Here is a 14,574-nt window from a genome sequence, read left to right as displayed (position 1 = left end):
GCAAACACATGTGCCTCTTTACAGCCAGGAGGGGGCGCTGTTCTGCTAGCTGCGGTTTTTTTCAAAAGGAGCTCTTAGTTTAGGTCAGACTGTATGTAACATAAAATCAACTGTTTTTAACTTTTTCCACCCCGAGGCCCAACTTTTTCACTACAAGGGCCCCGGCTCCCACCCAAATATTAACACTGAATTTATGGAAGTAGAAATGTCTCTCATCATCATCATATATATATATATATATATATATATATATTCCATCCATCCATTTCCTACCGCTTGTCCCTTTTGAGGTCGTGGGTGGTGCTTGAGCCTATCTCAGCCTCATTCGAGAGGAAGGCGGTGTACACCCTGGACAAGCTAACACATATAGACAGACAATATTCACAGTCACATTCACGGACGAGGGCCGATTTAGTGTTGCCAATCAACCTATGCATATATTAATAAAAATACAAATACAAATGTGATATACAAATAAAAAAAGAAATAATTTGTACAAACAAATGCATATTTGCTCATATATTTTTGAGATTTGAAAATATACACTAAATTTTTAAAATATGAAAATGTGACATACAAATAAATCAAGAATTTTTATAAATAAACATGTATTTGTAAATATATATTTTTGAGATATTAATATAAATATGATGGATTTTGTATTTGTATTGAATTTGCATATGTGGATCGCTTTTTTGCTTTTATTAATATTATATTGATATACAGTATATAAGTTGATGTGAGACAATCCCCACTTCCATATGAATTAGTCAACTAGATTTGTATATAAATGTAAATTACTTACAGCACACAACCTTGTATGAAACCATGTGTTAATTCCAAATTTTATGTATTTAATATTTACTTAAAAATAAAATGACCAAATATTGTGCATAATAAGGGACTCAATTTCTCAAATAACTGACATGAAATAAATCTACGTAAAATTATGTTGTGCTAAAAAAAAAATAAACCAAATTATTAATGAATATGTCTCCAAGTAAATTTTCCATAAATTTAAAGTATAAATAAAAATACAGCTTTGCCACTTTAGTCATATTTTTTTGCGCTAAAGCAACTCCTTTGATTTTAAGCTTCAGACTTCTTCTGTTTGTTTGAGATTGTCATTACTTCCACAAGTGGTGGAAATGTGTATTACAACTGAATACCGTTGCGGCCTATATAGACCACAAATGAGAAAATGTTTTATGCAGTCTTCTAGGGGGCGCTCACGGCCCAACTATGGCCCTATTGTTGAGAAATACTGGTATAAGGTATGCTATAAACATTTTGTTCTGTAATGTTTTTCTGTAATGTGTGGTACCATTGGAATTTATTTACATGGAACCCGACTTAAACAAGTTGAAAAATGTATTCGGGTGTTACCATTTAGTGGTCAATTGTACGGAATATGTAATGTACTGTGCAATCTACTAATAAAAGTTTCAATCAATCATTAAAAAGTCTTTAGAAACCACACAGTTACGTACAATACTTGTTCTTCATGCGATACTTTCCATGAACATATATATATATATATATATATATATATATATATATATATATATATATATATATATATATATGCATGCAGCTCTTTAGCGCTGTCCTAGTGGCTCTCTGGAGCTTTTTCAAAAATGTCTGAAAAATGGAGAAAGATGAAAGGAAAAATATATTTTTTTGTTTTAATATGGTTTCTGTAGGAGGACAAACATGACACAAACCTCCCTAATTGTTATAAAACACACTGTTTGCATTAAACATGCTTCACTGATTCCAGTATTTGGCGAGCGCCGTTTTGTCCTACTAATTTTGGTGGTCTTTGAACTCACCGTGGTTTGTTTACATGTACAACTTTCTCCGACTTTCTAGGGCGTGTTTTATGCCACTTCTTTTTCTGTCTCGTTCTGTCAACCAAACTTTTAATGTTGTACGTGAATGCACAAAGGTGAGTTTTGTTGACGTTATTGACTTGTGTGGAATGCTAATCGGGCACATTTGGTCCCTGCATGACTGCAAGCTAATCGATGCTAACATGCTATTCAGGCTAGCTATATGTACACATTGCATCATTATGCCTCATTTGTTGCTATATTTCAGCTCATTTAGTTCCCTTTAAGTCCTCTTCATTCAATTTAAATCTCATGACATACTATCTGTATGTAATATGGCTTTTGAATGTGTTTTGCGGCTCCGGACAGATTTGTTTTTGTATTTTTGGGCCAATATGGCTCTTTCAACATTTTGGGTTGCCGACCCCTGCTATACGACAACACTGATTTAAAAAATATTTCTGAAAATTTAAAAACAGTAACTACTGTGTTGACCCAAATATAAGACAACTGGCCTTTTTTTTTTTAAAGGAATTTTAGTAAACAACCAGTATATTGCAACAAAAAGGTTGTTTCTTGACTGTGGCATCATACTCTTCTGTTCGTGTGTGTGTGTGTGTGTGTGTGTGTGTGTGTGTGTGTGTGTGTGTGTGTGTGTGTGTGAGACAGGACCAGAGGTGGGTAGAGTAGCCAGAAATTGTACTCAAGAGTACTGTTACTTTAGAGATTCATTACTCAAGTAAAAGTAAGGAGTAGTCATCCAAATATTTACTTGAGTAAAAGTAAAAAGTATGTTGTGAAAAAGCTACTCAAGTACTGAGTAACTGATTAGTAACCTGTTTGTTTAATGATTACGGCAACAAATAATGCACAAAAACGTGAAAATAGCAATGAGCAAATTCATAGCCAGAAATATCTCTTAAGCAATTAAAACAATAATATATATTAAGGCAATTGAGCCACAATAACTTAACAGCACCATAGCCTCAGTAGGCATTCGTCGATTGAATGATTGATTGAAACTTTTATTAGTAGATTGCACAGTACAGTACATATTCCGTACAATTGACCACTAAATGGTAACACCCCAATAAGTTTTTCAACGTTAATCAATTACTTAATAAATGACCAAGTCGAGGTGATCTACATCATATATACATACACACATATCATTTATATATATATATATATATATATATATATATATATATATATATATATATATATATATGTATGTAACTGTTGCTACTAGTAATTATTATAATTTGTTTTATTTCTCTAAAAACAGAATAAGTCAAGTTCATAAAAGGGAATTTAAATCAAAATGTATAAAAGTTCATAAGAAAGCTTTATTTAAGTTACTACGGTTAAAAATGTAATTTCATGCCTTTTTGTTGGGTTTGTGGGCATGCGTTTGTTTTGTTGTGTCTCAATTGGTCTGTGAACGGATATAGGGAAGCTACTTCCGGGTATGAGTGAACATCTGTTTGATGCAATGAGAAGGGATAAAGAGAGCGACTGATGGTAACAAGGACTAAAAAGTGTCACAAGGACTTTCAGCGTTTGGGCTATGACAGCCAGAAGATCACAATTTCCTCCTAAAGGAAGCATGCAGGCCAACGAGGTATTTGTAATTTTGTAACGTGCTTTATTTTATTAACAGTTTTCATGGTGAATTGAAGGGAAAGAAAGCCTTCAATAAATCAGTCAAAGAAAGCCATTGTGTCAGTGCTATGTGGAGGGAGTTACAATATATATATATATCTGTGTGTGTGTATATATATATATATATATATATATAGTATATAATTTTGTTATTTATTTTGCCGTTTTTGTTGACATGTTAAAGGTGTTTTAATGAATATACATGCATGTTTAACATATAGATTCCTATCTTTCATGAAGACAAGAATATAAGTTGGTGTATTACCTGATTCTGATGACTTGCATTGATTGGAATCAGACGTCCACATTTTCAAATGGAGGAGAAAAAAAGTTCCTCTTTTCTGTCTAATACCACATGAAAGTCGTTGGTTTTTGGCATCTTATTCGTCCAGCTTCCATATTTGTTTTTATACACTTTACAAGAAATACATTGGCGGCAAACTCCGTAGCTTGCTAGTTTGTTTGCTAGGGCTTTCGGAGACTCTTATTTTGTTAGCGCAGGCGCGATGGAGCGGCACTTTTATTGTGAAGACAGGAACTGTGCGATCAGTCTTTAGGCTTTTGACGGGAAGTACGGTTGAAATAAAAAGTGTCTTTTTTGCTTTACACTTTTGATTGAAACTTGTATTAGTAGATTGCACAGTACAGTACATATTCCGTACAATCGACCACTAAATGTTGACACCCCAATAAGTTTTTCAACTTTTTGAGGTTGGATTCGACGTGTGACGGTCACGTGACCGCCTGGTTTTGTTTGATTGGTCCAACGTCACCAGTGACTGCATGTGATTGGTGAAAAGCAGGCATGCGTAGATTCTACTTTGAATGCGTGTCTGACAAAATCAAAACAAACAAAGCGTGCATTAACAGATCGATAAAAAAAAGTAGCGAGTAACGAGCTGATTGTAGATAAATGGAGCGGAGTAAAAGTAGCGTTTCTTCTCTATAAATATACTCAAGTAAAAGTAAAAGTATGTTGCATAAAAACTACTCTTAGAAGTACAATATCCCAAAAGTTACTCAAGTAGATGTAACGGAGTAAATGTAGCGCGTTACTACCCACCTCTGGACAGGACAAAAAGCTCTGATTTGCCTGTGGAGAAGTAGTTTGGCGCCATCGGTTGGTTTGCATGCATACACCTCGAGATGACCGATACAAGACCGAGGGTCTCTTATTCGAAGGGAAAAAGACTATATCTGGGCCAGTACATTTTTAGCAAATAATTTAATGTGACGGGATCATCTCTTTGCATGTGCTGGATTCCTGTTTTGATGTTGGTGTTGTATTGAACAGAATATTCGTGCCCAGATGTAGTCCAATATGTGTGATGTCATGTTAGGCAAGTTTTATGTTCTTGTTCGATAACAATCAATTGAACACAACGGGCATCCTCCTTCATTAGCACTTTCATACATTTTGTACACAAAGGATATTAAAACCAAGGCGATGTAGGTCAATATATGCTAATATCCGCACAAAACATCAGTATTTTAGCTTTGTGTAAGAGCTAACAAAGCAAATTAGATTACATTTATTCAACTTCTAGTGATTTTTTTCATCTGGAACGCACTTTATATTAAATTGCCTTATATAACCCTCTTGTGATATTAAATGTATTATTATTCTTGGCTATTACAATAATTCTACCAACTAAAACTTTTTGAGGGCTTTAGCAAACTTCAAAACTTACCATAGCTCATATTATATGTTCATCATGACAGGATGCACGGAAATCATCAAAGACCAGTAGTTTTCAGGTCCCAGTTTGGGGGAGAACTTGGGGACTCCTGTATTGGACTCTTTACCTTATCTTGGTTGTTCTTTTTTGTACTTTGTAAACACTTTCAGTTTGAAGAGTTTCTTGAAGTGGATCATACTAGTACATTGTTTAATTGCTTTGCTTAATCCATTCCATGATTTAATTCCACATACTGATATACTGAAGGTCTTAAGTGTTGTACGTGCATACAAATGTTTTGAATTAGATTTTTCTCTAAGATTATATTTCTCCTCTTTTGTTGAGAAAAATTGTATGTATAGTACCTGAAAGTCGGAGGGGTGTGGTGACCACCAGTGTCTGAGGGAAGCCACGCAGCTGCAGAAGGACGCAAGCTCCGCTGATGTCTACGGTAAGAGCCGACTTATTACCACAATTTTCTCACCTAAACCTGCCGGTTGACATGTTGTCAGGAACCATGTTCGCTTGACCACTCTGTTCCATAGTAAAGTTTCACCTTCGGGAATTTTAAACAAGGAAACACTGGCTGTGTTTGTGATGCTGAAGGCAGCTGCAATACAGCGCTTCCCACCTCCATCTTTCTACTTTGAGTTCTCCATTATTAATTGAACAATTTGCAAAAGATTCCGTAACACAGATGTCCAGAATACTGTGTAATTATGCGATTGAACAGACTACTTCTAGCTTGGATCGGGCTTGAAAAAAATGTCCGCTACAACCCGAGACGTCACGCGCACGCAACATCATACGCGTCATCATTCCACGACGTTTTCAACAGGATACTTCGCGGGAAATTTAAAATTGCAATTTAGTAAACCAAACCCGCCGTATCGGCATGTGTTGCAATGTTAATATTTCATGATTGATATACAGAGGTGGGTAGTAACGCGCTACATTTACTCCGCTACATCTACTTGAGTAACTTTTGGGATAAATTGTACTTCTAAGAGTAGTTTTTATGCAACGTACTTTTACTTGAGTATATTTATAGGGAAGAAACGCTACTTTTACTCCGCTCCATTTATCTACAATCAGCTCGTTACTCGCTACTTTTTTTTTATCGATTTGTTAATGCACATTTTGTTTGTTTTGATTTTGACAGACACGCATTCTAAGTAGGATCCACGCATGCCTGCGTTTCACCAATCACATGCAGTCACTGGTGACGTTGGACCAATCAAACAAAACCAGGCGGTCACGTGACCGTCACACGTCGAATCCGACCTAAAAAGTTGAAAAACTTATTGGGGTGTTACCATTTAGTGGTCAATTATGCAGAATATGTACTGTACTGTGCAATCTACTAATAAAAGTTTCAATCAATCAATCAAAAGTGTAAAGGAAAAAAGACACTTTTTATTTCAACCGTACTTCCCGTCAAATGCCTAAAGACTGCTCGCACAGTTCCTGTCTTCACAATAAAAGCGCCGCTCCATCGTGCCTGTGTTAACAAAATAAGAGTCTCCGAAAGCCAGAGCAAACAAGCCAGCAAGCTACGGAGTTTGCCGCCAATGTATTTCTTGTAAAGTGTATAAAAACAAATATGGAAGCTGGACGAATAAGATGCCAAAAACCAACGACTTTCATGTGGTATTAGACAGAAAAGAGGAACTTTTTTTCTCCTCCATTTGAAAATGTGGACATCATGTTAGACCCGCTCGACATCCATTGCTTTCGGTCCCCTAGGGGGGGGGGGTTGCCCACATCTGAGGTCCTCTCCAAGGTTTCTCATAGTCAGCATTGTCACTGGCGTCCCACTGAATGTGAATTCTCCCTGCCCACTGGGTGTGAGTTTTCCTTGCCCTTTTGTGGGTTCTTCCGAGGATGTTGTAGTCGTAATGATTTGTGCAGTCCTTTGAGACATTTGTGATTTGGGGCTATATAAATAAACATTGATTGATTGATTGACATTATCAGCACTATACTGTCTGATTCCAATCAATGCAAGTCATCAGAATCAGGTAATACACCAACTTATATTCTTGTCTTCATGAAAGATAGGAATCTATATGTTAAACATGCATGTATATTCATTAAAACACCTTTAACATGTCAACAAAAACGGCAAAATAAAAAACTATAAATAATATACTGTATATATATATATGATATGTGTGTGTATGTATATATGAGGTAGATCACCTCGACTTGGTCATTTATTAAGTAATTGATTAACGTTGAAAAACGTAGTGGGGTGTTACCATTTAGTGGTCAATTGTATGGAATATGTACTGTACTGTGCAATCTACTAATACAAGTTTCAATCAATCAATCAATCAATCAATCAATGCCTACTGAGCCTATGGTGCTGTTAAGTTATTGTGGCTCAATTTGCCTTAATTTTTTTATTTTAATGTACTATTATTTAATATATATTATTGTTTTAGTTGCTTAAGAGAAATTCCTGGCTCTGAATTTGCTCATTGCTATTTTAATGTTTTCGTGCATTATCTGTTGCCGTAATCATTAAACAAACAGGTTACTCATCAGTTACTCAGTACTTGAGTAGTTTTTTCACAACATACTTTTTACTTTTACTCAAGTAAATATTTGGATGACTACTCCTTACTTTTACTTGAGTAATAAATCTCTAAAATAACAGTACTCTTACTTGAGTACAATTTCTGGCTACTCTACCCACCTCTGTTGATATATAAACTATCAGACTGCGTGGTCGGTAGTAGTGGGTTTCAGTAGGCCTTTAAATCTACTGTCTATAGCCTGCCCCGCCGTTGAGGTCTTCAACGATCGCGGATACAAGCGGCCAAAATGAGTTTCCTCAGAAGGACAGGCTGGCATCTCCCTTAAGATATAGGAAGACATAGGGTGATAAGTTCAGTCACCCGAGAGAAACTCGGAGTAGAAATGTGAAAAAAAGACATCTCTCCAAAAGGTTTTAAATTATGCATGATGAGTTGAGCATATGGCAGCATGTGGCCCCACTTTCAACTCTTTTCTTCAAACGCTTATTTACAGTAAGTCATTCATTTGACTTTGTCATAATTGTGTCTTAGTAAGTCAATATTTACTAAGTCAAAATAATGACATTTGTATCTCTTTGGAAGGAGCCAGCTTAGGTGGTTCGGGCATCTCGTGCGGATGCCTAGGGACTGGAAGGAGACCCCGCGGCAGGCCACGGACCAGATGGGGGGGATTACATCTCCTCTCTGGCTTGGGAACGCTTCGGGATCCCCCAGGGGGAAGTTGCTAATGTTGCTCTGGAGAGGGAAGTCTGGGGGTTTCTGCAAGAGCTGTTGTCCCGATCATGGATATGCGGTTAAAGATGGATGGTTTGGCTTCTCCAAATCAGGAGTCCGTCATTTTGGACCTGACCTCCTCCAGGAACTGCAGTCCTGTTTTAACGATGCTAGCTCGTCATAAAGCAACTTTTTGTTTAGCAAAGCCTCGCCGACGTCTCTTTTGATCCGGCCGCGCTGCCGTGGTCACACTTCTGTCCGGACGAGGATGACGAGACCAGAAATACACATCAGTAGCATCCCTCGTGTTAGGCCATAGAAAGGTGTCCAATATTGACACAATACAGGGCTGTTTTGCTTGCTATGTAATTGCAAATGTATTCTCCCTTTATTACAAAGCATATCACAAATACAACAAACCCACTCTTATATGCATATGTGAGGGATCAACTAAATATGGATAAGAAATCGGCACTACATACTCTTACAGGAAAAAAAACTACAAAATGAGCGGGATCCTTCTGCAAACACAAAATTGCCAACTTCTTCCCGACAACGTAACAGTTATGAAGGCGGTCTCAATTGTAACAAATTAAGAGCTGTCGGATATAATTGCAGGGTAGGGAGAACACACCACCCCGCCTCTATCCCGCAGCAGCTGGCCATATAGGTCATAGCCTCCCTTGTTGTTCCTGCACCTCCTCAGGTTCTCCTGGTTTACTGCCAACTGCACGGAGGAGTGCACCTGCAAACAAAATAGGAGAGAATACAAAACGCCTGGGGGAAAAAAAAAAAAAAAAAAAGATACCCCGCGTACCCCCTCCCTCCTCCAATGTGTCAGGAGAATTTTAAGCAGTACAATTACATTTTTCAGGGCCTCTGCACAGAAACAATAATATTGGTTTTTATTATCAAATATCACCAAAAAGGGGAATGAAATATAAAAGAAGCGCATTACTCACAGCCATACAACGCTTTCAACAAACAGATGAACTATGTTGTTTGTTAAAAAAAAAAAAAAAGGCTAAAAACAACTCATCTACAGTATATGTTAGGTCTGTAAGTCAAAAATGTTATACAATAACTACAACACAATTCCTTAAGAATGACAGACAAAAAGCCCCGCCTGTTAAAGAACCTCACTCATGCAATTGAGAAAAACTTGTAACATTTACGCCCCTTTACTAAGCCCAAAAGCAGAGAAGTTGGCACTTTTTGTAAACCGTAAATAAAAAACAGAATACAATGATATGCAAATCCTTTTCAACCTATATTTAATGTAATAGACTGCAAAGACAAGATACTTAACCTTCAAACTGGAAAACTTTGTTTTGTTTTTTGCAAGCAATAGCTCATTTGGAATTGGATGCCTGCAAAGTGTTTCAAAAAAGCTGGCACAAGTGGCAAAAAAAGACATATAAAGTTGAGAAATGCTCATCAATCACTTATTTGGAACATCCCATGGGTGAACAGGCTAATTGGGAACAGGTGGGTGCCATGATTGGGTATCAAAGGAGCTTCCATGAAATGCTTAGTCATCCACAAACAAGGATGGGGCAAGGGTCACCACTTTGTGAACAAATGCGTGAGCAAATTGTCCAGCAGTTTAAGAACAATATTTCTCAACAAGCTATTGCAAGGAATTTAGGGATTTCACAATTTACGGTTCGTAATATCATCAAAAGGTTTAGAGAATATGGAGAAATCACTGCACGTAAGCAATATCACGGACCTTGGGTCCCTCAGACGGTACAGCATCAAAAAGCGACATCAGTGTGTAAAAAATATCACCACATGGGCTTAGGAACACTTCAAAGAACCACTGTCAGTACCTACAGTTTGTCGCTACATCTGTAAGTGCAAGTTAAAACTCTACTAAGCAAAGCCAAAACCATTTATCAACAACACCCAGAAATGCTAATGGCTTCGCTGGGCTCGAGCTCATCTAAGATGGACTGACGCAAAGTGTTAAAGTGTTCTGTGGTCTGATGAGTACACATTTCGAATTGTTTTAGGAAACTGTAGACGTCACGTCCTCCGGAACAAAGATAAAGAACCATCTGGACTGTTTTAGGCGCAAAGTTCAAAAGCCAGCATCTGTGATTGTATGGGGGCGTATTAGTGCCCAAAGCATGGGTAACTTCTGCGATGAGGTAGCGACTTGTCCAGGGTGTACACACCTTCCGCCCGATTGCAGCTGAGATACGCACCAGCGCCCCCTGGGACCCCAAAAAAAGGGGATAAGCGGTAGGAAATGGATGGATGGGCAACTTACACATCTGTGAAGGCACCATTATTGCTAAAAGGTTCATACAGGTTTTCGAGCAACATATGTTGCCATCATGGACGCCCCTGCTTATTTCAGCAAGACAATGCCAAGCCCTATGTTACAACAGCGTGGCTTCATAGTAAAAGAGTGCGGGTACTAGACTAGCCTGCCTGTAGTCCAGACTTGTCTCCCATTTAAAATGTGTGGCACATTATGAAGCCTAAAATACCACAACGGAGACCCCGGACTGTTGAACAACTTAAGCTGTACAACAAGCAAGAATGGGAAATAATTCCATCTGAAAAGCTTCAAAAATTGGTCTCCTCAGTTCCCAAACGTTAACTGAGTGTTGTTAAAAGGAAAGGCCATGTAACACAGTGGTAAAAAGGCCCATGTGCAGACTTTTTTGCAATGTGTTGCTGCCATTAAATTCTAAGTTAATAATTATTTGCATAAAAAAAAAAGTTTTTCAGTTCGAATATTAAATATCTTGTCTTTGCAGTCTATTCAATTGAATATAAGTTGAAAAGGATTTGCAAATCATTGTATTCTGTATTTTACGAGTTACACATTGTGCCAACTACACTGGTTTTGGGTTTTGTACATCCATTACATAGGTTACATTATATTGCAATAACTTAGCAATAATAGCAATTAAAAATACGTCGCGAAGGCTTATAAATACCGCTCTTGCCTCAGATTTCATTAGAATATTAAAGAGTATCCTTTAAAGTGGCCGCTAAGTGAAAATTCTCTCCCTTTGCTTTAAAGCAGTGGTCCCCAACCACCGGGCCGCGGTACCGGGCCGTGGCCCGATTGGTACCGGGCCGCAGAATAATTTATTCATTTAAAAAATAAATAAAAAAATAAAAATAAAAATGTTTTTTTTTTTTTTTTTATTAAATCCACGTAAATAACACAATATAAACTTACAATTAGTGCAACAACCACAAAAACCTCCCTTTTTTATGACAAAAACGTCCCTTTTTCTTGACAAAGGAAAAAAAAAAAAAAGGACCCCCCCAACACCCCCCACCCGGGCCACGGGACAAAATTATTTAGCGTTGACCGGTCCGCGGATACAAAAAGGTTGGGGACCACTATTTTAAAGACCTACTGAAATGAGATTTTCTTATTTAAACGGGGATAGCAGGTCCATTCTATGTGTCATACTTGATCATTTCGCGATATTGCCATATTTTTGCTGAAAGGATTTAGTAGAGAACATCCACGATAAAGTTTGCAACTTTCGGCGCTAAGAGAAAAGCCCTGCCTCTACCGGAAGTCGCAGACGATGTCGTCACCCGTGTGATGGCTCCTCACATATTCACATTGTTTTTAATGGGAGCCTCCAACAAAAACCGCTATTTGGACCGAGAAAACGACAATTTCCCCATTAATTTGAGCGAGGATGAAAGATTCGTGTTTGAGGATATTGATAGCGATGGACTAGAAGAAAAAAAAAACGCTATTGCATTAGGACGGATTCCGATGTTTTTAGACACATTTACTAGGTTAATTCTGGGAAATCCCTTATCTTTCTATTGTGTTGCTAGTGTTTCAGTGAGTTAAATAGTACCTGATAGTCGGAGGGGTGTGTCCACGGGTGTCTTGACGCCAGTGTCTCAGGGGAGTCGACGGCAGCTATGGACGGCACAAGCTCAGCTTTTCTCCGGTAAGAACTGACTTTTTAACCGCAATTTTCTCACCGAAACCTGCTGGTTGACATTCCGTCTTGATTCATGCTTGCTTGACCGCGCTCTGATCCATAGGAAAGTTTCACCTCCAGGAATTTTAAACGAGGAATCACCGTGTGTTTGTGTGGCTAAAGGCTAAAGCTTCCCAACTCCATCTTTCTACTGTGACTTCTCCAATATTAATTGAAGGAATTGCAAAATATTCAGCAACACAGATGTCCAAAATACTGTGTAATTATGCCGTTAAAGCAGACGACTTTTAGCTGTGTGTGTGTGCAGCGCTCATATTTCCTAAAAACCCGTGACGTCTTGCGTACACGTCATCATTACACGACGTTTCCAAGACGAAACTCCCGGGAAATTTAAAATTGTAATTTAGTAAACTAAAAAGGCCGTATTGGCATGTGTTGCAATGTTAATATTTCATCATTGATATATAAACTATCAGACTGCATGGTGGGTAGTAGTGGCTTTCAGTAGGCCTTTAAGAGCTAAGCATAGGCGACTTGATAAGCAAGCACCTTTGTCATCTCACAAGCATGACAAACAATTCCAGACCGTACTCGATCCAACTTAAGGAGGGGAAAAAAAAGTCCCTTTTTAGCTAAAAAGAAACAATAATCAAATCTAAAATTCCTTGAGCCCTCCCTTTTGCTCACAATCCATCATTTCCACTATTCAGGAGGCAGGGTTGTGGTCCCAGAAGAGCACCATTGATCCTTTAAAGAGGTCGTATTTGTCTTTGTCTGCCGGGCCCTTTCCCTTGACATGTCACATGACCCCCGGCCGAGCGGTCTCGTGCGGGTACCCCTCCCCCCAAGACACGGGAAAAAAAAGCACGGCACAATTGTTGCCCGTGAGAAAAGTCCAGGGGTCAGCTATGAGGCTGCAAATGCGTGCTTGTCTGCCACCATGGCAACCAGATGTGATGAACGGTAGCCGTGGTTACCTATAATCCCTATTGTGAGTTGCGCATGTGGTTATTAGTTCATGTTAATTACTGCTTTTCGAGCAATGTGGGAAGTGAAAATACATTTTTAAATACTGACCTCCAGCACTGGAATGAAAGGTGATTGAAAAAAAATAAACATTTGTTACTACCCCTACATACAGTGGGGCAAAAAAGTATTTAGTCCGCCACCGATTGTGCAAGTTCTCCCACTTAAAATGATGAAAGAGGTTTGTAGTTTTCATCATAGGTACACTTCAACTGTGAGAGACAGAATGTGAAAAAAAAAATCCAGGAATTTATATTGTAGGAATTTTAAATAATTTATTTGTAAATTATGGTGGAAAATGGGTATTTGGTAAAGCTCTCACTGATGGAAGGAGGTTTTGGCTCAAAATCTCACGATACATGGCCCCATTCATTCTTTCCTTAACACGGATCAATCGTCCTGTCCCCTTAGCAGAAAAACAGCCCCAAAGCATGATGTTTCCACCCCCATGCTTCACAGTAGGTGTGGTGTTCTTGGGATGCAACTCAGTATTCTTCTTCCTCCAAACACGACGAGTTGAGTTTATACCAAAAATTTCTATTTTGGTTTCATCTGACCACATGACATTCTCCCAATCCTCTGCTGTATCATCCATGTATCCATTTTGGTATAAACTCAACTCGTCGTGTTTGGAGGAAGAAGAATAGTCAATCAATCAATCAATGTTTACTTATATAGCCCTAAATCACTAGTGTCTCAAAGGGCTGCACAAACCACTACGACATCCTCGGTAGGCCCACATAAGGGCAAGGAAAACTCACACCCAGTGGGACATCGGTGACAATGATGACTATGAGAACCTTGGAGAGGAGGAAAGCAATGGATGTCGAGCGGGTCTAACATGATACTGTGAGAGTTCAATCCATAATGGATCCAACACAGTCACGAGAGTCCAGTCCAAAGCGGATCCAACACAGCAGCGAGAGTCCCGTTCACAGCGGAGCCAGCAGGAAACCATCCCAAACGGAGGCGGATCAGCAGCGCAGAGATGTCCCCAGCCGATACACAGGCAAGCAGTACATGGCCACTGGATCGGACCGGACCCCCTCCACAAGGGAGAGTGGGACATAGGAGAAAAAGAAAAGAAACGGCAGATCAACTGGTCTAAAAAGTGAGTTGCATCCCAAGAACACCACACCTACTGTGAAGCATAGGGGTGGAAACATCATGCTTTGGG

At 38.6% G+C, this 14,574-nt stretch overlaps 1 protein-coding gene and 1 long non-coding RNA gene across 3 annotated transcripts in view; one reads left to right on the top strand and one right to left on the bottom strand.

Moving 5' to 3' along the window:
• Nucleotides 1-1,775: 1,775 nt before the first annotated feature.
• LOC133553612 (uncharacterized) overlaps nt 1,776-14,574 on the top strand; it is a 58,701-nt gene continuing 45,902 nt past the window's right edge. The window contains exons 1-2 of one of the 2 annotated variants that reach the window (XR_009806960.1): nt 1,776-1,948; nt 5,522-5,627. This is a non-coding gene — a long non-coding RNA (uncharacterized LOC133553612). The remainder of the gene's footprint in view (nt 1,949-5,521; nt 5,628-14,574) is intronic. The other variant, XR_009806961.1, reaches the window with a different exon arrangement.
• Nucleotides 8,786-14,574, bottom strand: part of LOC133553610 (proteolipid protein DM alpha-like) — a 42,574-nt gene continuing 36,785 nt past the window's right edge. Inside the window, exon 7 of the mRNA XM_061901996.1 lies at nt 8,786-9,178. Coding sequence (XP_061757980.1) covers nt 9,026-9,178 — 153 coding nt within the window. The 3' untranslated portion in view covers nt 8,786-9,025. The remainder of the gene's footprint in view (nt 9,179-14,574) is intronic.

The sequence above is a fragment of the Nerophis ophidion genome, linkage group LG05, assembly GCF_033978795.1.
Source record: "Nerophis ophidion isolate RoL-2023_Sa linkage group LG05, RoL_Noph_v1.0, whole genome shotgun sequence".
Classification (NCBI taxonomy): domain Eukaryota; kingdom Metazoa; phylum Chordata; class Actinopteri; order Syngnathiformes; family Syngnathidae; genus Nerophis; species Nerophis ophidion.
This window is presented reverse-complemented; position numbering and strand designations above follow the sequence as displayed.